The following is a 22,899-nucleotide window of genomic DNA, read 5'->3' as shown; positions in this document are numbered from 1 at the left end:
AATGGACAGACAGTGTTTTCTACCTTTTGAAGGAAGAATTTTTGACCCGCGGTTACTACCCTTTGTTCTATAGATACATACATTTTCCACCGGATCACTGCCAAAATTTCCATTATAATAAATATCCGGTGTGTCATAGGATTGTGTATACCGGGCACTACGCATGCCTTGACCCAAAAAGAGGACAAAAATGGCTTTTGGGGCAAACTTGTACATCATTGCCATGAGAACACATTAAAATTGACCTAATTGGTGCCCATACATCAGTTAAGGTGGGTGAGACGACAGCATGAGCATTTAGACGACATGGCAGGTCAAACCTACTATGTCAATGCAGCCGAGGCGCTGCAAGGACTGTAAGAAAGCGGAGGTCACGTTTTTACCCCCCAAAAAAATGGCTTATATGGCCAAAACCCTACATCGATCTGCATCTACATACAAGTTTGATACCTACAGCCATCCATCTCTCCACTGACCTTTGCTTTGGTGAAAGGGATAATATCTTAAAACACATTATCTGCATCTATCCATTTACATAGACAGGCAGCGGGCGCCTCTGCACAAACTGAATTCATGGATTCATAAAATATTATATTTGTTGTATGTCTAGAGACTGCTCGGTGATCCTTATGGGTGACACAAACCAAACCGTCGTGAACGGATTCATCCTTCTTGGTCTCTCTGATGTTCCATACCTACAAGTTATATTCTTCTTGCTGTTCTTGGCTATGTACATAACGACCCTGTTGGGAAACCTGTTACTTATATTGGCGGTGAGACTGAATACTCAGCTCCAGACCCCGATGTACTTCTTCCTCAGCACTCTCGCCTTCATTGACATCTGCTTATCCTCTTCCATAGTTCCTCAAATCATGGTAAACACAATAGCCCCCGGCAGGATTATTACCGTGTTGGCTTGTGCGGCCCAAATGTTGATATCTTTAGTTTTTGGAACTACTGAGTGTTTGATGTTGGCCGTCATGGCCTTCGATCGATACGCAGCCATCTGTAAACCTTTACACTACAATACAGTCATGAACAAGAGATTGTGTATTATACTGAATACAGGGTCCTGGGCTATCTGTGTTATTAATTCCACCATCCATGTGACTCTCACTTTTCAGCTGCCTTTTTGTAGGTCCCACCACGTCAACCATTTCTTCTGTGAGGTGCCGCCTTTCATCCGCATGTCTTGCAAGGACACTTGGTTAAACGAGGTTGCTATGTATACCTCGGCTGTATCCATTGGGGCATGCTCCTTCTCTTTTATTCTAATGTCATATGTTCGTATCATCTTCACCTTATTAAAGATTAGATCAACCCAAGGAAGACAGAAAGCCTTCTCCACCTGTACTTCGCACCTGACTGTGCTCTCTCTGTACTACGTCACTGGTACGTTCACGTATTTACGCCCCACGTCAATGCACTTTCCCGAGACAGACAAGATTGTCCCCATTCTGTACACGACAGTGACTCCGATGCTCAATCCCATTATCTATAGCATTAGAAACACAGAAGTTTTAAACACTGTAAAAATAATGGTTGCCAAAAAACACATTTCTAAACTTGTGGCTAATTTGAGATTTGTGGCTAATAAAGTAAACTAAGTGACCGTCGCGTTTGTTTCTTTGTTTATTTAGCTCCGCTGATGTGAAATATGGTCAATTGAGTTTATATTATCCTAGACCATGAAGATTTTGCCTGTCTGCGTTGACAAAAACAACAGTTTTACTACTGATCTATATCTGGGCTATAGTAATGAAGAGATCGTTGGAACGTTATAGGGCAGGGGCGTCCATCCTGCGGCCCTCCAACTGCTGCAGGACTACATCTCCCATAATGCTCTTTCAGCTGAGGGGCTGGCTGAGGAGTATGGGAGATGTAGTCCTGTAGCAGCTGGAGGGCCGCACGTTGGACGCCCCTGTTATAGGGCATTCATCCACTGGTTACACATTTGATTGCTCAAAATCAAACATCCTTCTCTAGAATTACTCCAGTTTCTCTAGTAATTGGCGTAACCAGTGAAGAGTCCATAACGGAATCTATTCTGGTTTTAGAGGGTCTAAAACTTTCACCAAACCCATGTCTTTGATTATTTTTCATTTTAAATTTTGAAACATGACGTTTATAACCTACAAAAACATGAGGTTTTGATCACAAAGAGCTACTAACTACTTTACGAGGTGACTCCCAGCCAGTGCCCCGATTATTACATGGCGCATCCTTAAAAGACGCCACCACCATCGCGCGGGCACAGCCTGATGTCATGTCTCTCGACCTCAATAAGGAGCTTCACTTCACTGGTATTATTATAATTTAAATTTTAGAATGCCTTCAGGAAGGACAGTTCCCCCAATCATACCAATATCAAGTCTGTAGAAATCACTGATATGGCTTCCAAAACAGAACACCAAAGCGGAACATTTAATGGAATTTTTATAAACTCTGGCGTTCTTACGTTTCATACTTTTCAGCTGCCTTAATGTAGGTCCTAACTTGTCCACCATTTTTCTATAAAATGCCCCCTTTTTTCTACCATAAGAACGCTATTGAGATATTTCTCCCGTGTCTATTGATCGCCTTTTACAAAGATTGCCACTTCCTTAATTATCAAGTGAAAAGCTGGATTCTATTAATTGACCATTTTCTCTGATAGAAATAAAAGATGCGATTTCAAATTTAAAATCAGGGAAATCACCTGGCCCTGACGGTTATTCTGCATTATTTTATAAGATGTTGGATCCACTAATTGCCCCTATACTGTTAAGGTTATTTAATAGTATAGGAGATAATTTCTACAAGTATCCATTTGTCCAATTCCAAAAGCTGGGAAAGATCCAAGCTTCTTGTCAAATTATAGGCCAATTTCGTTAATCAATTTGGACGCTAAGATATTTTTAGAAAATTTTGGCAGACAGATTGAATGAGGTGATTATAGATTTGATTCACCCGGATCAATCTGGGTTTATCCGCGGCAGATCCGGAGAAGATAACACCCGTAAATTAATACATCTTATTTCACAAGCTCACTCTCTATCTACACCCTCGGTTTTCTTGGCGCTTGACGCCGAGAAAGCATTTGACAGAGTTAGTTGGAATTTCTTAAGCGCTACATTGGATGCTGCTGGGATTACCGTTTTTTTTTTTTTTTTTTTCAGAAAAGCACGATGGCCTTATATAGCATTCCTAGTGCTAAGGTGTCTGGACCTTCTTTTAACTCTTCGTTTTTTGACATTTCCAATGGCACTTGACAGGGATGCCCGTTAGTTCCTCTATTGTACGCTTTAACTACTGCGCCATTAGCCATACTAATTAGATCGTCCCAAGAAATTAAAGGATTTAAATGTAAGGACTATTATCCTTACATTGAGCGATCCAGAGCTATCTGTCCCCGCGGTATTGTCGGCCGTCCAAGAATACAGTGCATTCTCCAACTACAGACTAAACCTAGCTAAAGCACTGGTGATCACTTCCTACCTCTCGTCTGCGCAAAAGACTTTGCTTACAGATCATTACCATTTAGACTGTTCAAAGGACTGGGTGGATTATTTGGGCATTAGATTAATGTTTAATTTAAAGAAATTAATCTCTATTAACTATGAATTGTTGTTGAAGGACTTTGTCTCTCAAATAGTAAGAATGAAATCAGTGGAATTGTCTTGGCTTGGTAGAATTAACTTGATAAAATCTTATTTGATCCCTAAAATTGTATATTTCTTTAGAATCATTCCACTACGTGTCTCTGGACGTATTTTGGATAAATGTTAAAAATAGTTTTTTTCATTTGTTTGGCAAAATCAGAAATCTAGAATTAACCAGAAAACAATTACAAGAAGCTATAGTCATTTAGGTCTTGGTTTTCCAGATGTTAAGCGAAGTTGTAATGCTCACGCATGTTTTATACTGGGATATTAAACAGGACAAAAACCTAGGTTGGTTTCACTGTGAACGTGCTCAGGCGAATGAGCAGGACTTGTTTAATCTTTTTTGGCTTGATCCTTCTGTATTAAAACAACAAAACATATGAATCCTATTATACAGGACTCTATAAAAACAAGTTATAAATTTAGGATATTATATGGAGCAAAAACAGACGACTGTTTCTACTCTTTTGAAAGTGTTAAAATACTATATTCAGAATATAGATTTAACAAACTGGACATTGAACATACAGACACTTGGAGACTCTATATCGAACGATTCCATTCTGACTTTTACTGATATACAGACTAGGTTTAGGCTCCCTGACATTTTTTACGGTCCAGGGTAGTTCACCCATCCTCTGACCTCGATATATTTATTAATAAACATTATAAAAAAAAATCTAATTGCTAGGTTACCATCTTATTTGGATACTGTAAAAGAGCCTATAGTACCTCTTTCTATAGAGAAATGGCAAAATGAATGCGATATCTCCTTTTCTATGGAAAGTTGGTCAGCCACATGGTTAATGGTTAGAAAGGCGGTCCACTCAGTTAACCTCCAAGAGATGTTTTTGAAACTTCTACATCGATGGTATCTAGTTCCCCTCCGATTAAGTAGATTTTCGAACTTAAATTCTAGCTTATGTTGGAGATGTGGCTCTGAGGTGGGATCCAAACTCCATATCTGGTGGTCATGTCCTAAATTAGTGAACATTAATCTTGAAATAACTAGGTTCCTTTCATATATATTTAAAGTTAAAGTTCCTTTACACTCTTCTATTTGGCTTTTTCATTTCAGTTTACCTTCTGCACCTAGTTGACGTCAACTACTGGTAGTTAATGTTCGACTTTCGGTAAAGATCTGCCTCGCTAGATCTTGGCGAAAAGTGGAAGTTCCTACCTGGATCGAGATTACTAACCACATTTTGTTTCAGGCAAATATGGAAAAATATTTTTATTTCTTAAATCAAAATCTACCTAAATACAATGCGATTTGGTCCTTATGGTTTGATTATATTCAAGTTACACACTCCAGTGTTGGAATTTAATCCTTTAGCTATTTTCTCATATATAATATGCGTTCTCATGATATAGATTTTTTACTCTAACAATACCCCAATGGGATTAGTGTCATAGCGACTTTCTTTAAAAATCCATGTATAAATTTCTTTACGCAATCGTTGGATAATTTTGGGCTTCCCGCTACCGCCGTTGAATGTGTCCGCCCTGTAGGATGTATGACTGTTAGTACGAATGATATATACATACTTAAATTATATTTTCGGCCTAGAAAGAGATATTTCCTTGTATAACTGGCTTATCCATATATTAAGGAGGGTAAAAATATCATTTTTATCTACGCATTTATTCACTTGGTAGAACTGTTTAATACAGTGTACAAGGTTTTTAATCATTGTATAATTGTTAACGTTATTACAAAACTCCTTTGGGTCGTTATATATATTGGACATCTTATCTGTATATATTTATTTTTTATATAAGAAATTGTAATAAAATATTTAATAAGAATGCTATTAATCAGTCAAATGATCCCCTAAATTCCACAAATGAATCAGCGGGATTCCTAACAAATTCTAAAATCTAAGCCCATATAGAACATTGAAACATAGAATATGGATTCATTGGAACCATTCGGCCTTCAGTCAAAGCTAAAAGCACACTCAAGAATAGAAGAACATATTTTATTTGGGATAAACAGCCCAAAATTCATACAAAACGTAAATTCACTATATATATTTGATTGTCCATTTAATTTCCCTTATTCTGATGGAAATAGACTTTCTCTTTTTTTTGCCATATTTTATTTACCGGTATTTAATGAACTGAAATGATTTCATCCCCTGGGACCGGAGACTTAAAATGGAATCGCATTTTAATTGTATGGAAAGTTTCACAAGCCAGACACGCGGGGCCCATCTACGCAGTCTTTCCCCCCCATCGGTTTTCCGAAGAAACCTTTTAAAGCGTCGAGGTTTCTTCCAGTAGAAAATCTTTTTGTGTGTGTGTGTGTGTGCGAGGTACAAGCGCTTCTGACTTGTATCGGTGATGAGGAACGTTGACCCTCGAGTATTTATTTGTAGAGAAACGGACTCCTAATCGCTGGAGAAATGTCTACTTTTTAATAATAATAACCGAAGCAAGAAAAAAAAATATATTTAAAAATATTCCCCAAAAATATATTTATTGTCTAACATGACAGATTCTTGTTTCTGATCTCACTGATCTGATGGACAAAAACAACAAGAACAGCACTTTTTGGAGAGTTTGTTAATTAAATCCGCAAATAATGGTTTGCTACTTTTTTTGTTGAAAGAAGACTTTTTGACCCATCGCTACTACGCATTGCTCTATAAATGAATACATGTTCCGCCGGGTCACTGCGCAGATTATTATAAAGACTACATTTTCTTTATAATACGTATCAGGTATGTCAGAGTATTGTGTATACTGGGCACTGTGCATTCCTTAAATCCATCTAAATAACTATAAGGCATAGAACCTGCCGGCAGATCGGCCCCATTCGGCCCCTGTCTAGTTCCCGTTTCTCCTGCTGTAACGACTCAAACCTTAATCAGTTGTTGGTCTCGTCTTAGATTCAGGAGCCATATGCCTATACCATGCATGTTTAATTGCCCTTACTTTATTAGCCACTACCATTTGTGCTGGGAGGATGTTCTAATTTGTAGATCATTGCTCTGCAAATAAAGTAAATACAGGTGAACTATTTGTTGCCGGTAAAGGCGGGTGAGCCGGCAACGCGAAGGGCAGATTTAGACAGCGTTGCCATTCAAACCTAGTCTGTCCTCACAGCTGGGATCCTCATGCTCAACAGAATGAGTGCAGCCAGAAGCCCTTCATCTGTCTGCGTAGTCCTAAAAGGGCAGGCGGGCTTTATCTTATTAGAATTATCTTTTATTTATAAAATATTACATGCTTTCTATTTATGTCTAGAGACTGTTCGGTGATCCTTATGGATGACACAAACCAAACCGTCGTGAATGGATTCATCCTGCTTGGTCTCTCTGATGTTCCGTTCCTACAAGTTATGTTCTTCTTGCTGTTCTTGGCTATGTACATAACGACCCTGTCGGGAAACCTGTTACTTATATTAGCGGTGAGACTGAATACTCAGCTCCAGACCCCGATGTACTTTTTCCTCAGCACTCTCGCCTTCATTGACCTCTCCTTATCCTCTTCCATAGCGCCTCAAATCATGGTAAACACAATAGCCCCCGGCAGAATTATTAGTGTGTTGGCATGTGCGTCCCAAATGTTCATCTCTCTAGTTCTGGGGGAAACTGAGTGTTTGATGCTGGCCGTCATGGCCTTCGACCGATACGCAGCCATCTGTAAACCTTTACACTACAATATTATCATGAACAAGAGACTCTGCCTTCTTCTGACTGCAGGGTCCTGGGCTATCTGTGTTATAAATTCCGCCTTCCAGGTGACTCTCACTTTTAAGCTGCCTTTTTGTAGGTCCCACCACATCAACAACTTCTTCTGTGAGCTGCCACCTTTCATCCGCATGTCTTGTAAGGACGCTTGGTTAAACGAGGTTACGTTGTATACCTCGGTTGTAGTCATTAGTATTTTTTCCTTGTTTCTAATCCTAACGTCATATGTTCGTATCCTCCTCGCCTTATTAAAGATCAGGTCCACCGAAGGAAGACGGAAAGCCTTCTTCACCTGTTCCTCGCACCTGACTGTGCTCTCACTATTCTTCGTCACTACTACGTTCACCTATTTACGCCCCAGGTCCATGCACTTTCCCGAGACAGACAAGGTCCTCTCCATTCTGTATATGACAGTGACTCCGATGCTCAATCCCATTATCTATAGCGTTAGAAACACAGATGTTGTAGGCACCATAAAAATAATGTTCACCAAAAAAGATTTTTACGTAAAAATGGCTAAATTAAAGACTTGTGGCTAATAATGTAAGTTAGATGGCTGTAGCATATGTATCGTTATTTATATGACTCTACTAATGTCACGAACCGGGTGAACAGGTCTGATAGGAGCCCAGGTGCAGGGGTTACGAGGGGCTTCATCTGTACCCCACGATGCATGATGGCTTGGGGTTGTTCCAGACAGGCGCAGGAAATAAATCACAGACAGAATATGCAAATAAGATCTCTATTGCAGATGATGGTAAAACAATGTATAGAAATGGTAAGTATCCTGGATGGAAGCCCGCTGGTGGGGCTCACGGATAGTAGCCCTCTGGATGGGGCGCACACGGCAGGAAGCCCTCTGGATGGGGCACACGCGACAGGAAGCCCTCTGGATGGGGCACACACGACAGGAAGCCCTCTGGATGGGGCACACATGACAGGAAGCCCTCTGGATGGGGCACACACGACAGGTAAGCCCACTTGCAGGGCACACTGCAGATAGCCCACTTGTAGGGCACTCAGCTTTGAAGTCCACTTGTGGGGTCCTGGCCGTAACTCACGAACAGATCAGAAACCAAAACAGGAACAGATCAAGAACCAAAACAGGCAGTCCTATAACATTAATATCAAGGCCCAGACTAAAGGGCTGGGCAGGTTTATAAAGTCTGGCTTGATCAGGTAATAAGGAGCAGCTAGACATGATAATCAGTTAATCACTCTGAGTGGTTCAGAGTGACAAGGGTGGCCACTAGTGGATGCTGACGGAAATGAGCGGCACAAGGTTGTGTGTATTCCAGGCTGCGAAGGGTGGAATGTTACAACTAACGGGAAATATCTGCAATATGGCGACTCATTTTTTCTACTGATCTATAGACACAGACTATATAAATCAGGATTTAGGCTTAAAAAATCCATTAAGTGCTTATTAAACGTATCTGCTGGGATAAGACATCAGTTTAGCAGGGAAGACAAGAGATATAGAAGGCTAATTAAAGGTCCCACATTGCGTACCGCCATCTTACTTTTTTTTTTTTGCTAAATAACTTTATTTAAACAAAGACTTCTTTTTTATCGCAGTCAATGGTTATGATCCTTATTCATTTACTTAAATGTTTTGTTGCGCAAAAATATTTATGCCAATTTAAGAGGCAAAATATAAAGTGATTATATATAATATAATGTGATACAAACAATATGTATAAAAAATATATATTAAAGAAAACAATACTTATATTTTTCGTTTCTGTGTTCTGTCTTTTTTCAGTTTCTCAGTTGTGGTTTTTCTCCCAGTGTTTCAATATATATAACAAAAAAAGAGTAACATAGTGTTTTCCGTAAAGGCAATAAATTTGTATCAGATATTTCGAATGCGGTATCCCACTCACATTGATGAGAGCCTTATAGTTTGCTCTGACTTTCTGGGCGTAAATCGAACGGTTCCACCCGCCAAAGGAATTATATAGGCTTCCGAAACTCCTTCCCGTAGAAAACAATTCTCGGTCCACACGAGAACACCACGGAACGAAGCAAAGAGGCAGAAGGTAAGGTATACAGATATTTAATTCGTTTACAAAAAAAAAGTGCGGTATGCTCACATTTAAGATCTCTTTCTCGGGTCTCTCTCTCCAAGCGGACAACTTCCGGGTGTAACAAAATATTGTTTTCTTTAATATATATTTTTTTATACATATTGTTTGTATTACATTAGATTATATATAATCACTTTATATTTTGCCTCTTAACTGGCATAAATATTTTTGCGCAACACTATTGAATTTTTATTTTGTATTTTGGTAGAAAGGGGTTATACTTAAGTGTTTGCAGCACCTGTTATATTTTAATTTTCACTTACTTTATACACATATATATTTTTTGTTTGTGTAGCGCCTGAACTTTTACTAAACTTTATTTACTGAACTGGAAATATTTTATCCCCTGAGGCTACAGACATGAAGTGTATTAACTCAGAAGCACAATAGGCAATAAATATATATAAAAATAATGAAACATTAAATGAAAAAATAGGAATTAAAATCCCCAAAGTATCTTGGATTTTAATTGCATTGAGAGTTTCACAATCTAGAAGGTTGGCACGGGGTGCCAGTTTCTGCAGTTCTTTCCCATCGGTCTTCCAATGAACCCTTTAAAAGATCGAGGTTTCTTCCTGTTAAAATTATTTTTTTGTGTGCCATGTGATGAGGAACGCTGACCCTCAAGTATTTGTTTGTAGAGAATAGACTCATAATCATTGGAGGAAGATCTTATTTTTAGCATAAAAATGAAAGCAAGAACAAGAAATCATACTGAAAAATATTCCCAAAAAATATATATTTACAGATTATTCCTCAGCTGGTAAAAATATTTTTGATCTCACTGACTGGATGGAAAAATTACAAGAACGGCACTTTTTGGAAATATATTTATGAAATCGACAAGTAATGTTTTTCTGTCTCTTTGACCCATAGCTACTACGCATCGGTCTATAAACGGTGCACATATGTATTATAATGGAAATTTTGTCTTATTAATATACTATCAGGTATGTGATAGGATTGTGTATACCGGGCACTATGTATGCCTTGACCTGATCTATGTACTTGTGTGTGTTTTTGTAAAGAAAGTAAAAACAAGGTTTTCAGGGTAAACTGAATGTGATTGCAGAGTAAAATATAACTGCTTGGTGCCCGTACATCAGCGGAGATGGATGAGCCAGCTTCATAAGTAACACAATTTGATGGCACTGCAAGTCAAACCTAATCTGTGTTCTCCGCTAAGGTCCACAGAAAGGACTGCCAGAAACACGGGATCTGTATAGTACGAGAAACAAGAGCAGCCTTGTCTTTTATAAATGAGCTTGATACTTGGAGGCATCCTTCTCTCCCTTCGCTTGTGCTTTGGTGAAAGGGATTATGTCTTGGGAAGGACTCGCGTAGATCTGGTGAGGGCAGTAGATGTCTCAGCACCAACTACATGAACTGTAATGCGTTAATAGAATATCATATTCGCTCTATATGTTTAGAATAGGTTCGGTGATCCTTATGGATGACACAAACCAAACCGTCGTGAATGGATTCATCCTTCTTGGTCTCTCTGATGTTCCGTTCCTACAAGTTATGTTCTTCTTGATGTTCTTGGCTATGTACATAACGACCCTGTTGGGAAACCTGTTACTTATATTGGCGGTGAGACTGAATACTCAGCTCCAGACCCCGATGTACTTCTTCCTCAGCACTCTTGCCTTCATTGACATCTGCTTCTCCTCCTCCATAGTTCCTCAAATCATGGTAAACACAATAGCCCCCGGCAGGATTATTACCGTGTTGGCTTGTGCGGCCCAAATGTTCATATCTTTAGTTTTTGGAACTACTGAGTGTTTGATGCTGGCCGTCATGGCCTTCGATCGATATGCAGCCATCTGTAAACCTTTACACTACAATATTATCATGAGCAGGAGATTGTGTATTATGCTGAATACAGGGTCCTGGGCTATCTGTATTATTAATTCCACCATCCATGTGGCTTTCACTTTTCAGCTGCCTTTTTGTAGGTCCCACCGCGTCAACCATTTCTTCTGTGAGGTGCCGCCATTCATCCGCATGTCTTGCAAGGACACTTGGTCAAACGAGGTTGCTATGTATACCTCGGCTGTATCCATTGGGACGTGCTCCTTCTCTTTTATTTTAATGTCATATGTTCGTATCATCTTTACTTTAGTAAACATCAGTTCTACCCAAGGAAGACAGAAAGCCTTCTCCACCTGTACTTCGCACCTGACTGTGCTCTCTCTATGCTATGTCACCACTATGTTCATGTATTTACACCCCAGGTCAATGCACTTTCCCGAGACAGACAAGGTTGTATCCATTCTGTACACGACAGTGACTCCGATGCTCAATCCCATTATCTATAGCGTTAGAAACACAGAAGTTATAAACACTGTAAGAAGAATGTTTACCAAAAATTGATATTTGTAGCATATTTTCTTTGTTTATAGGGCTCTACTGATGTGAAACATGGGAAACATTCTTTATATATCTGGAATCATCAAGCTCTTGCATTTGTCTGTAGGTGAAAATATATTGTTACTACTAATCCATAGATGACCTAAGTGACACATTGGACGATATTAATCAGGACCGAGTTGGAGCTGTAATAGGACATATACTCCATTGGTTGAGTGTTTAATTTCTCCAGATCCAACACCGTGTTCTAGAATAACTCCATTATTTTTTCCATTAATGGGCTAAACCAGTGCATAGTCCATGCTGGATTTTATTACGTCCTATAGGGCCTACACATTTCCCCAAACACATGATCTAGTTTCTTTTCATGTTAAATTTTAAAGCAAAGTGCATAACCACAAAAGAAAAATCATGTTTTGGTCAAACATAGCTGTAACATTTTGGACTTTGCCAGCCAGCATTTCATTAGCAGTGTCTGAGTTTGACGTGGTTTACAAAGCTTTTGGAAGAAATTAAATTACTAAACTTAATTTCAGAAGACAAGACAGCAAATGTCAAAGTAGAAATGTCTGCCAGTTAATGGAGTTCCTGTTTTAGAAACCTTTCCATTGATGTGGTTCATACTTTTCAGCTTCCTTATTGTAGGTTCCGCTTCTTCTGTTGGCTGGCTCCTTTCTTCTGACTTTCTTTGTATCATCTTCACCATATTAAAGATCCATTTTGCCGAAGGAAGATGGAATGCCTTCTCCACCTGCATTTCCCATTTGACCGTGGTCCTTCTCTACCATGGCACCATTATGCCCATGTACTTACACCCTGAATGTTATACTTTCCTGAGACAGACAAGGTTGTGTCCATTCTGTAATGGTCAATCCCATTATCTTCAGCGTATTAGAAATTAGGATGTTATTGGTTCCATTAAGAAGAACACATTTGTTATTTGTAGCTTAAGGTAGTAAGTTAGATGACCGTTGTATTTGTATCTTTATTTTGCGCAGACAAAGAAGATTCCATATACCTTGGATTCTCAATTAAACCAAAATTAAACTACCTTATAAAGAACGCAATCTAATTCAATGCCTTCACAACTTGGTCCATATCCCATTTTTGTATTTGTCTAATAAACATTTGAAATTTGAGAAACACACTTAGGCTTAACCCTAAAGCCACCAAGGGGGCCTGTCTTTATCCGTAGGCTTAATCACATTTTCACTACAAATATATAGATCCTTTAGTGATTGTCACGAACCGAGGACACAGGTTGATAAGGAGCCCAGGTGCAGGGGATACGAGGCATCGGAAATAAACCACAGACAGGAGATGCGGATTAAGAGTTGTATTGTAGATGAACAACAATATATATGCAAGGAAAGTCTCTTGGCTGAAAGCCCGCTGTATGGGGCGACTAGAAGCCCTCTTCCAGGGCACACGGCACGGCTAGAAGCCCTCTTGCGGGGCACATGACTAGAAGCCCTCTTCCAGGGCACACAGCAGGTTGCCCACTTGCAGGGCACACGGCAGGTTGCCCACTTGCAGGGCACTCAACCAGGGTAGTCCGCTAGTGGCAGTCATCCTGGGAGTCGCGATGCAGGGCACTCCTCTTGGGAGTCGACTAGTGGGGCGCTGGCCGCAACTCAGGAACACGGCAGGTTGCCCACTTGCAGGGCACACGGCAGGTTGCCCACTTGCAGGGTACTCTACTTGGGAGTCCACTTAGTGGGGCGCAGGCCGCAACTCAGGAACACGGCAGATTGCCCACTTGCAGGGCACACGGCAGGTTGCCCACTTGCAGGGCACGCGGCAGGTTGCCCACTTGCAGGGCACTCAACCAGGGTAGTCCGCTAGTGGGCAGTCATCCTGGGAGTCGCGATGCAGGGCACTCCTCTTGGGAGTCCACTAGTGGGGCGCAGGCCGCAACTCAGGAACACGGCAGGTACTGGAACACGGCAGGTACTGGAACAAGGCAGGTACTGGAACAAGGCAGGAACCAAACAGGTAGTCCTCTAACTTCAATGTCAAGACCCAGACTGCAGGGCTGGACAGGGTTATAAAGGCTGTCTTGATCATGAGATCAACTGCAGCTTGACCTGATAACCAGTCTGAGTGGTTCTGAATGGCAAGGGCGGCCACTAGTGGCTGAAAACGTAAAATGAATGGCACAAAGTTTAACCAAGTCCATACAGCGAAGGGTGAACGTTACAGTGATGGAACAAGCTATTAATCTTATCAGCGCTGGAGAAGCTCTGAACAATGATTCCGTCATATCACCAGACGTTCTATTACAGGGGACACAGAAAAAGAATAGGCGTTCCACTTTTACTCTCTATTGGCACGGATGTAAGTGGGAACCACAATGGGAAAGATTAAATACATGCGCGTAGTGATTGCGCATGTGCAGCTACGTTTTGCATCGGACAAACTGTCAGGAGGCAGCAGCTGGGTAACAGAACGTTATTTCTCATCATTTTATTTTCTCTCTATTGTGGAGGTCATTCCCCTCTCTTCTTTATCGTTACTCTCATTTATACCACTATCCTTTTTTTTTCTGAACTCCTGCCACATTTTTTTTTTCAAAAAGTCTTTCTTTTGCAGTTTTCATCAAAATCTGAAGAACCCGGCTTATTAAATGAGCTCATCTTAAAAAATGACCACGTACGAGTCTGATAAATCCGACCACCATCTTTTATTCCCAGAGAACACAGACAAAAATAGCCGGGAATAATGACAAATAAAAAAAATAAGCAAAAAATCCCCAACGTCTATAGGTTTTTAATTGTATTGAGAGCTCCAAATCCATGTCAGATGTGCAGGTCCCATTGGATTTCTAATGAACACCCTTTAAAACTCTGAGGATTCCGCCACTAAATAATCCTTTTAGATGCTGAAAAGATTATAAAAAGCCAGGAAAGAAAATGATTTGTTAGGATGTATTTCAGAAACTAAAACAGGAGTGTTCCAAAGGAATTTAATCATCTCCGACATTGGGCTTTATGACTTTGCACCATTCGGTAAGTCATTGAGAATAACAGACAATCCAGTGAAACACCTTGTTTCGTATTTTAATACCAAACTCGACAACACATAGAACACAGATAGAGAAATCCATTATCTTTGAATACTTTTCTTTTTCTTCTTTTCTTTTTCATCCAAGAAAAAAAATATAAGAAAATATGAGTCTTTATATATAGCTATATTTATTATATATATATATATATATATACAATATATATTTATAATATTTTATATATATATTTATAATGATAGATATATATATAATATCTGTATTAAATATATATATATAATATATATTTATAATATTATATATATATATATTTATAATATTATATATAATTCTACATCCTTCTACTTGATGATCCTTCTACTTGATGATGTAGTATATAGTTATAGGAAGTCCTTGAGCCAAGCCAAGTCATACTATTTGTTCCACAAGAATATAAACTTTTCTTTTAATTCCTGTTCTTTTTTTGCTCACATTTGAGCCAAACCCTGCCTCAGTCTATGAGGTCTTACAATGACGGCAGGCATGCTTTTACAGAGTATGTGAAACATGATAAAATACAGCTTTGTTCCTCCAGGCATGGGCGTAGGAACCCCTAAAAATCTGGGGGGGACAGCATTTTCCCCCATCAGATCCCCACTTTCTCACGCTATCTACCCCCTCTCACACTTTCTTACTATCTACCCCCTCCCTACCCTCCCTTCTCACTAGCTACCCTCTCCCTATCGCCCCCTTCTCACTAGCTACCCCAGGGGTGTCCAAGTTTTTTCTGCAGTGGGCCACTTCATCAGAATTGTATACGTGCGCGGGCCCCACTCATTTTTCACTGTGAGAAAATATGGCCTTAATAAAATAAAATATGCAGATTAAAATAAAGTAAATGACACAAAACCTTTACTTTTCCTCTCACTGATTTCTGGGCCTAGAAAGTTTTGTGACTACAAATTCAGGACTCAGGATAATTAAAAATGAAATACTTCTATTTATTCTAGGGATGCACCAAAATGAAAATTCTGGACCAAAACATTCACGGTTCACTTAGCCAAAACAGAAAATGACCCCCACCTTTAAAAATAATAATAAAAACTCACATTTTTAATAAAAGTAGGTAACACACCACAATTGGACAAAAAAAAATAGCAATATGACTTGGCATGATAGGAGTCATACCCAGGCAGGCAGTACATGCTGGTACAGGGTGGCTGTAAGTGATGTGCAGACCCCATACTGCTGGCAGCATCAATACACAAGGGGGGCAGCTAGCTATGCTTCATCATGTACTGGCTGACTTGGCATGATAGGAGTGTGATTGCTAACAGCAATCACAGTCCCATCATGCCTAGGTTCCAGAACTTACACATCCAACCAGTAAATGCTGTAACCTAGGCATGATGGGACTGTGATTGCTGTTAGCAATCACACTCTTATCATGCCAAGTCAGCCAGTACATGCTGGTACACGGTGGCTGTAAGTGATGTGCAGACCCCATACTGCTGGCAGCATGAATACACAAGGGCAGCTAGCTATGTTTCAGCATGTACTGGCTGACTTGGCATGATAGGAGTGTGATTGCTAACATCAATCACAGTCCAATCATGCCTAGGTTCCAGCACTTACACATCCATTCTATCACACACACTCATTCATTCATATACTCATTCATTCATTCATTCACAGATTCATTCCCTCAATCACGCATACTCATTCAAACACCTTCCCCACCCCCTTACCTGCACTGCAGCTCCTCGATGCCGCTCACAGTCTTCAGCAGAGGGCGCGGCCTCCCTCTGCGTTCTCTGGTACTGCACAGTACAGAAGACCCTCCCACAGGTAAGTAGCAGGGCTCGAGGTGCGGACCGCGTAAGATCGGTTGCCCTGGCTGCCTATCTTACGCGGGTCGCACCTCGAGGTCTCGCGGGCCGCATTTGCGGCGTTTCTATTGGGCGGGTTCCTACGGCCCTGGGGGGGATTTCTTAATTATCGGTCCCCCCCGCATGAGTTACTGGGGGGGATCTGTCCCCCCCGTCCCCCCCGGTTCCTACGCCCATGCCTCCAGGGATCTTGATTTCTCTTGGACAGATTTTCAGTCTGTGTTTGGATCGTATTGTATGTGTCAGTGCCTTTACTCAGGTAGATATTCATTATGCCTTAATCTTAGCAAAGGACTTTCATTCTTTCTGCTCATTCTATGTGAATTAGAATTTGTTCATTACCCTTATTGTTCTGTCTAGAGACTGCTCGATGATCCTTATGGATGACACAAACCAAACCGTCGTGAATGGTTTCATCCTCATTGGTCTCTCTGATGTTCCATACCTACAAGTTATATTATTCTTGCTGTTCTTGGCTATGTACATAACGACCCTGTTGGGAAACTTGTTAATTATGTTAGCGGTGAGACTGAATACTCAGCTCCAGACCCCGATGTACTTCTTCCTCGGCACTCTCGCCTTCATTGACATCTCCTTATCCTCTTCCATAGTTCCTCAAATCATGGTAAACACAATGGCCCCCGGTAGGATTATTACCGTGTTGGCTTGTGCGGCCCAAATGTTTATATCTTTAGTTCTGGGGGGCACTGAGTGTTTGATGCTGGCCGTCATGGCCTTTGATCGATTCGCAGCCATCTGTAAACCTTTACACTACAATACAATCATGAACAAGAGATTGTGTATTATACTGAATACAGGGTCCTGGGCTATCTGTGTTATTAATTCCATCATCCATGTGGCTCTCACTTTTCAGCTGCCTTTTTGTAGGTCCCACCTCGTCAACAACTTCTTCTGTGAGGTGCCGCCATTCATCCGCATGTCTTGCAAGGACACTTGGATAAACGAGGTTGCTATGTATACCTCGGCTGTATTCATTGGGACGTGCTCCTTCTCTTTTATTCTAATATCATATGTTCGTATCATCTTCACCTTATTAAAGATTAGATCCACCCAAGGAAGATGGAAAGCCTTCTCCACCTGTACTTCGCACCTGACTGTGCTCTCTCTATACTATGTCACCACTATGTTCATGTATTTACTCCCCAGGTCAATGCACTTTCCTGAGACAGACAAGGTTGTATCCATTCTGTACACGACAGTGACTCCGATGCTCAATCCCATTATCTATAGCGTTAGAAACACAGAAGTTATAAACACTGTAAGAAGAATGTTTACCAAAAATTGATGTTTGTAGCATATTTTCTTTGTTTATAGGGCTCTACTGATGTGAAACATGGGAAACATCCTTTATACTATCTGGAATCATCAAGCTCTTGCCATTGTCTCTATAGATGACCTAAGTGACACATTGGACGATATTAATCAGGACCGAGTTGGAGCTGTAATAGGACATATACTCCATTGGTTGAGTGTTTAATTTCTCCACATCCAACACCGTGTTCTGGAATAACTCCATTTTTTTCCATTAATGGGCTAAACCAGTCCATAGTCCATGCTGGATTTTATTATGGTCCTATAGGGCTTACACATTTCCCCAAACACATGATCTAGTTTCTTTTCATGTTAAATTTTAACGCAAAGTGCATAACCACAAAAAAAAAAAATCATGTTTCGGTCAAACATAGCTACTAATATTTTGGACTTTGCCAGCCAGCATCTCATTAGCAGTGTCCGAGTTTGACGTGGTTTACAAAGCTTTTGGAAGAAATTAAATAACTAAACTTCATTTCAGAAGACAAGACAGCAAATGTCAAAGTAGAAATGTCTGCCAGTTAATGGAGTTCCTGATTTAGAAACCTTTCCATAGATGTGGTTCATACTTTTCAGCTTCCTTATTGAAGGTTCCGCTTCTTTTGTTGGCTGGCTCCTTTCTTCTGACTTTCTTTGTATCATCTTCACCATATTAAAGATCCATTTTGCCGAAGGAAGATGGAATGCCTTCTCCACCTGCATTTTCCACTTGACCGTGGTCTTTCTGTACTATGGCACCATTATGCCCATGCACTTACACCCTGAACGTTATACTTTCCTGAGACAGACAAGGTTGTGTCCATTCTGTAAATAACATTGAGTCCGATGGTCAATCCCATTATCTTCAGCGCATTAGAAATTACTATGTTATTGGTTCCATTAAAAAGAACACATTTGTGATTTGTAGCTTAAGGTAGTAAGTTAGATGACCGTTGTATTTGTATCTTTATTTTGCACAGACAAAGAAGATTCCATATACCTTGGATTCTCAATTAAACCAAAATTAAACTGCCTTATAAAGAACGCAATCTAATTCAATGCCTTCACAACTTGGTCCATATCCCATTTTTGTATTTGTCTAATAAACATTTGAAATTTGAGAAACACACTTAGGCTTAACCCCAAAGCCACCAAGGGGGCCTGTCTTTATCCGTAGGATTAATCACATTTTCACTACAGATATATAGATCCTTTAGTGATGGAACAAGCTATTAATCTTATCAGCGCTGGAGAAGTTCTGAACAATGATTCCGTCATATCTCCAGACGTTCTATTACAGGGGACGCAGAAAAGAATAGGCGTTCCACTTTTACTCTCTATTGGCACGGATGTAAGTGGGAACCACAATGGGAAAGATTAAATACATGCGCGTAGTGATTGCGCATGTGCAGCTACGTTTTGCATCGGACAAACTGTCAGGAGGCAGCAGCTGGGTAACAGAACGTTATTTCTCATCATTTTCTTTTCTCTCTATTGTGGGGGTCATTCCCCTCTCTTCTTTATCGTTACTCTCATTTATACCACTATCTTTTTTTATCTGAACTCCTACCACATTTTTTTTTTCAAAAACTCTTTCTTTTGCCGTTTTCATCAAAATCCGAAGAACCGGCTTATTAAATGAGGTCATCTTAAAAAATGACCACGTACGCGTCTGATATATCCGATATAACAATTCTCCCGTCCACCATCTTTTATCCCCAGAGAACACAGACAAAAATAGCCGGGAATAATGACAAATAAACAAAAATAAGCAAAAAATCCCCAACGTCTATTGCTTTTTAATTGTATTGAGAGCTCCAAATCCATGTCAGATGTGGAGGTCCCATTGGATTTCTAATGAACACCCTTTAAAACACTGAAGATTCCGCCACTAAATATTCCTTTTAGATGCTGAAAAGATTATAAAAAGCCAGGAAAGAAAGTGATTTGTTAAGATGTATTTCAGATACTAAAACAGGAGTGTTCCAAAGGAATTTAATCATCTCCGACATTGGGCTTTGCATTGGTGACTTTGCACCATTCGGTAAGTCTTTAAAAATAATCCATTATCTTTGAATCCTTTTCTTTTTCTTCTTTTATTTTTCATCCAAGAAAAGAAATATAAGAAAATATGAGTCTTTATATATAAGTATATATATATATATATATATATATATATATATATATATATATATATATATATATATATATTATATACAATATATATTTATAATATTATATATATATATATTTATAATATTATATATATATAATATTATATTATATATAATTATTTGATGATGTAGTATATAGTTATAGGGAGTCTGTGAGCCAAGCCAAGTCATACTATTTGTTCTACAAGAATATAATCTTTCTTTCAATTCCTTTTCTTTTTTTGCTCACATTTGAGCCAAACCCTGCCTCAGTCTATGAAGTCTTACAATGACGGCAGGCATGCTTTTACAGAGTATGTGAAACATGATAAAATACAGCTTTGTTCCTCACAAACAGATTTTCAGTCTGTGTTTGGATCCTATTGTATGTGTCAGTGCCTTTACTCACGTAGATATTCATTACGCCTTAATCTTAGCAAAAGAATTTCATTCTTTCTGCTTATTCTATGTGAATTAGAATTTGTTCATTACCCTTATTGTTCTGTCTAGAGACTGCTCGGTGATCCTTATGGATGACACAAACCAAACTGTCGTGAACGGATTCATCCTTATTGGTCTCTCTGATGTTCCATACCTACAAGTTATGTTCTTCTTGCTGTTCTTGGCTATGTACATAACGACCCTGTTGGGAAACCTGTTAATTATGTTAGCGGTGAGACTGAATACTCAGCTCCAGACCCCGATGTACTTCTTCCTCAGCACTCTCGCCTTCATTGACATCTCCTTATCCTCTTCCATAGTTCCTCAAATCATGGTAAACACAATAGCCCCCGGCAGAATTATTACCGTGTTGGCTTGTGCGGCCCAAATGTTTATATCTTTAGTTTTGGGGGGCACTGAGTGTTTGATGCTGGCCGTCATGGCCTTCGATCGATACGTAGCCATCTGTAAACCTTTACACTACAATATTATCATGAACAAGAGATGGTGTATTATACTGAATACAGGGTCCTGGGCTATCTGTATTATTAATTCCACCATCCATGTGGCTCTCACTTTTCAGCTGCCTTTTTGTAGGTCCCACCGCGTCAACCATTTCTTCTGTGAGGTGCCACCTTTCATCCGCATGTCTTGCAAGGACACTTGGTTAAACGAGGTTGGTATGTATACCTCGGCTGTATTTATTGTCGTGTGTTCCTTTTTATTGACTCTAAGTTCATACGTTCATATAATCTCCACCATAGTAAAGATCCCTTCCTCCAGAGGAAGACTTAAAGCTTTCTCCACCTGCACTTCCCAGCTGACTGTGGTCTTTATCTACTACGGCACCATTATGCCCATGTATCTGCGCTCACGGTCAATATACTTTTCTGAGAGAGACAGGGTTGTGACCATTTTGTATACGACGGTGATCCCGATGGTCAATCCCATTATCTATAGTATTAGAAATAAGGATGTTAAAGGTACCATAAAAAGATTATTGGAATGGGCATCTCTTAAAAAAGTGTCTAACCTGAGATTTGTAGCTAATAAATTCAGCTAGATGACCGTTGCAGGTTTATCTTAAATCATATTCCTCCACTAATGCACCAAACACTTGAAAACAGTTGAAATCCTATGATTGCTAATAATGGAGTTATTTGTGAAGTTTATTATGGAGCCAACCCATACACTCCCCAAGGATCTAACTCAAGAAGGTTCACTTTCTTATGTTCCACGTCCTCTTCCCTGAGCACCAGACCATGATGTCATAGATTGATGTGTGATGCAGAAGAAGTGATACAATGGAGGTTCTCTCATGGCTACTTTGGGTGGTTTTCATATGGGCAAATGAGACTTTTGTGCCAATATATCACAATTAATTGTGTCTAATGAACTACCTGCCCGCAAGTTCTCTCCCATGACTTTCAGGGCTTAAATGATCACCGTTTTGTATTTTGATGTATTTTCCCTTTTTTCTGTCAGTTTTGATTGTCAGCCTCTGCGTTTGAATTTATTGTGAATACTTCAATGTCTTTGTTTTGCTTATGTGTTTTTACATATTTTCCTTTGAATTCTATGGAAAGCTCAATCTATAAACAGTTACAGTTTTCTACACATTAATGTCTATTTTTTAGCTGAATAACATTCCAATTCAACTACACTGAAACTCTAAGAAAATAACGTAATTAAATCGGCTCATTTAGATGTGTACAAAAAAATAGGTCTCCCAAGATCGTATTATTTTGAAAACAAAGGAGAAATATGGCAATAATGCTTACGTTTTTTAAAAAAAATCTGATTATTTGGTGAAATTGTATAGGGTTAAAGCAGCGTGTCACATGAATGTTTTACAATGAAAATCTATAGATAGATGTACAGAGAGATACTTCTCCATCTAATGCCTGGGTTTGGGAATTAGGGAGTTGGCACCCTCTGGCCTGGAGAGCCGACAAAGCCAAGTGACCCATCACCAATCCCCCCACTTACACACTCATGCTAACACATGTACACATTCACGCATACACATACTTACACATTATTACACCCTCATGCTAACACACACACACACTCATACTCCCTCTCACACACACACTAATACTTGCTTACACAATTACACATACATATCCATGCTATAACACTTACACATACACATTAATGCTTACACACACTCACATATCCATACTGATGCACACATATACCGTATTGGCTCGATTATAGGCCGCACCCGAATATAGGCCGCACCCTAACGGTTAGGTGCTTTTGTAAAGAAAAAAACTTTCTAAGTAAAAAAAATCAG

The 22,899-nt window shown here is 39.6% G+C and overlaps 5 protein-coding genes across 5 annotated transcripts; all 5 read left to right on the top strand.

The window, feature by feature from the left end:
• The first annotated feature begins 629 nt into the window (after positions 1–629).
• Positions 630–1,607, top strand: LOC128504399 (olfactory receptor 5G3-like). Its single transcript, XM_053474430.1, has one exon. It carries the CDS (start codon positions 630–632, stop codon positions 1,605–1,607), a length of 978 nt encoding a protein of 325 aa, XP_053330405.1.
• Positions 1,608–6,915: 5,308 nt separating this feature from the next.
• Positions 6,916–7,984, top strand: LOC128505107 (olfactory receptor 1019-like). The gene has a single exon (XM_053475407.1). It carries the CDS (start codon positions 6,916–6,918, stop codon positions 7,879–7,881), a length of 966 nt encoding a protein of 321 aa, XP_053331382.1. The 3' UTR covers positions 7,882–7,984.
• Positions 7,985–10,877: 2,893 nt separating this feature from the next.
• On the top strand, positions 10,878–11,808 carry LOC128504398 (olfactory receptor 5G3-like). Its single transcript, XM_053474429.1, has one exon. The coding sequence runs from the start codon at positions 10,882–10,884 to the stop codon at positions 11,806–11,808; it is 927 nt and encodes a 308-aa protein (XP_053330404.1). The 5' UTR covers positions 10,878–10,881.
• A 5,112-nt stretch (positions 11,809–16,920) lies between these two features.
• Positions 16,921–18,001, top strand: LOC128504397 (olfactory receptor 5V1-like). Its single transcript, XM_053474428.1, has one exon. It carries the CDS (start codon positions 17,066–17,068, stop codon positions 17,999–18,001), a length of 936 nt encoding a protein of 311 aa, XP_053330403.1. The 5' UTR covers positions 16,921–17,065.
• A 2,521-nt stretch (positions 18,002–20,522) lies between these two features.
• LOC128505087 (olfactory receptor 1019-like) lies at positions 20,523–21,888 on the top strand. The gene has a single exon (XM_053475387.1). It carries the CDS (start codon positions 20,689–20,691, stop codon positions 21,661–21,663), a length of 975 nt encoding a protein of 324 aa, XP_053331362.1. The 5' UTR covers positions 20,523–20,688; the 3' UTR covers positions 21,664–21,888.
• Positions 21,889–22,899: the final 1,011 nt, after the last annotated feature.

Source organism: Spea bombifrons, chromosome 9 (assembly GCF_027358695.1).
Source record: "Spea bombifrons isolate aSpeBom1 chromosome 9, aSpeBom1.2.pri, whole genome shotgun sequence".
Lineage (NCBI taxonomy): Eukaryota > Metazoa > Chordata > Amphibia > Anura > Pelobatidae > Spea > Spea bombifrons.
Note: the sequence above shows the minus strand (reverse complement) of the source record. Positions and strands in the feature narration are given on the sequence as shown.

What these genes read in the sequence shown, in the direction of transcription:
- LOC128504399 (XM_053474430.1), top strand. Translation starts at nt 630, where the DNA reads ATGGGTGACACAAACCAAACCGTCGTGAACGGATTCATCCTTCTTGGT.
- LOC128505107 (XM_053475407.1), top strand. Translation starts at nt 6,916, where the DNA reads ATGGATGACACAAACCAAACCGTCGTGAATGGATTCATCCTGCTTGGT.
- LOC128504398 (XM_053474429.1), top strand. Translation starts at nt 10,882, where the DNA reads ATGGATGACACAAACCAAACCGTCGTGAATGGATTCATCCTTCTTGGT.
- LOC128504397 (XM_053474428.1), top strand. Translation starts at nt 17,066, where the DNA reads ATGATCCTTATGGATGACACAAACCAAACCGTCGTGAATGGTTTCATC.
- LOC128505087 (XM_053475387.1), top strand. Translation starts at nt 20,689, where the DNA reads ATGGATGACACAAACCAAACTGTCGTGAACGGATTCATCCTTATTGGT.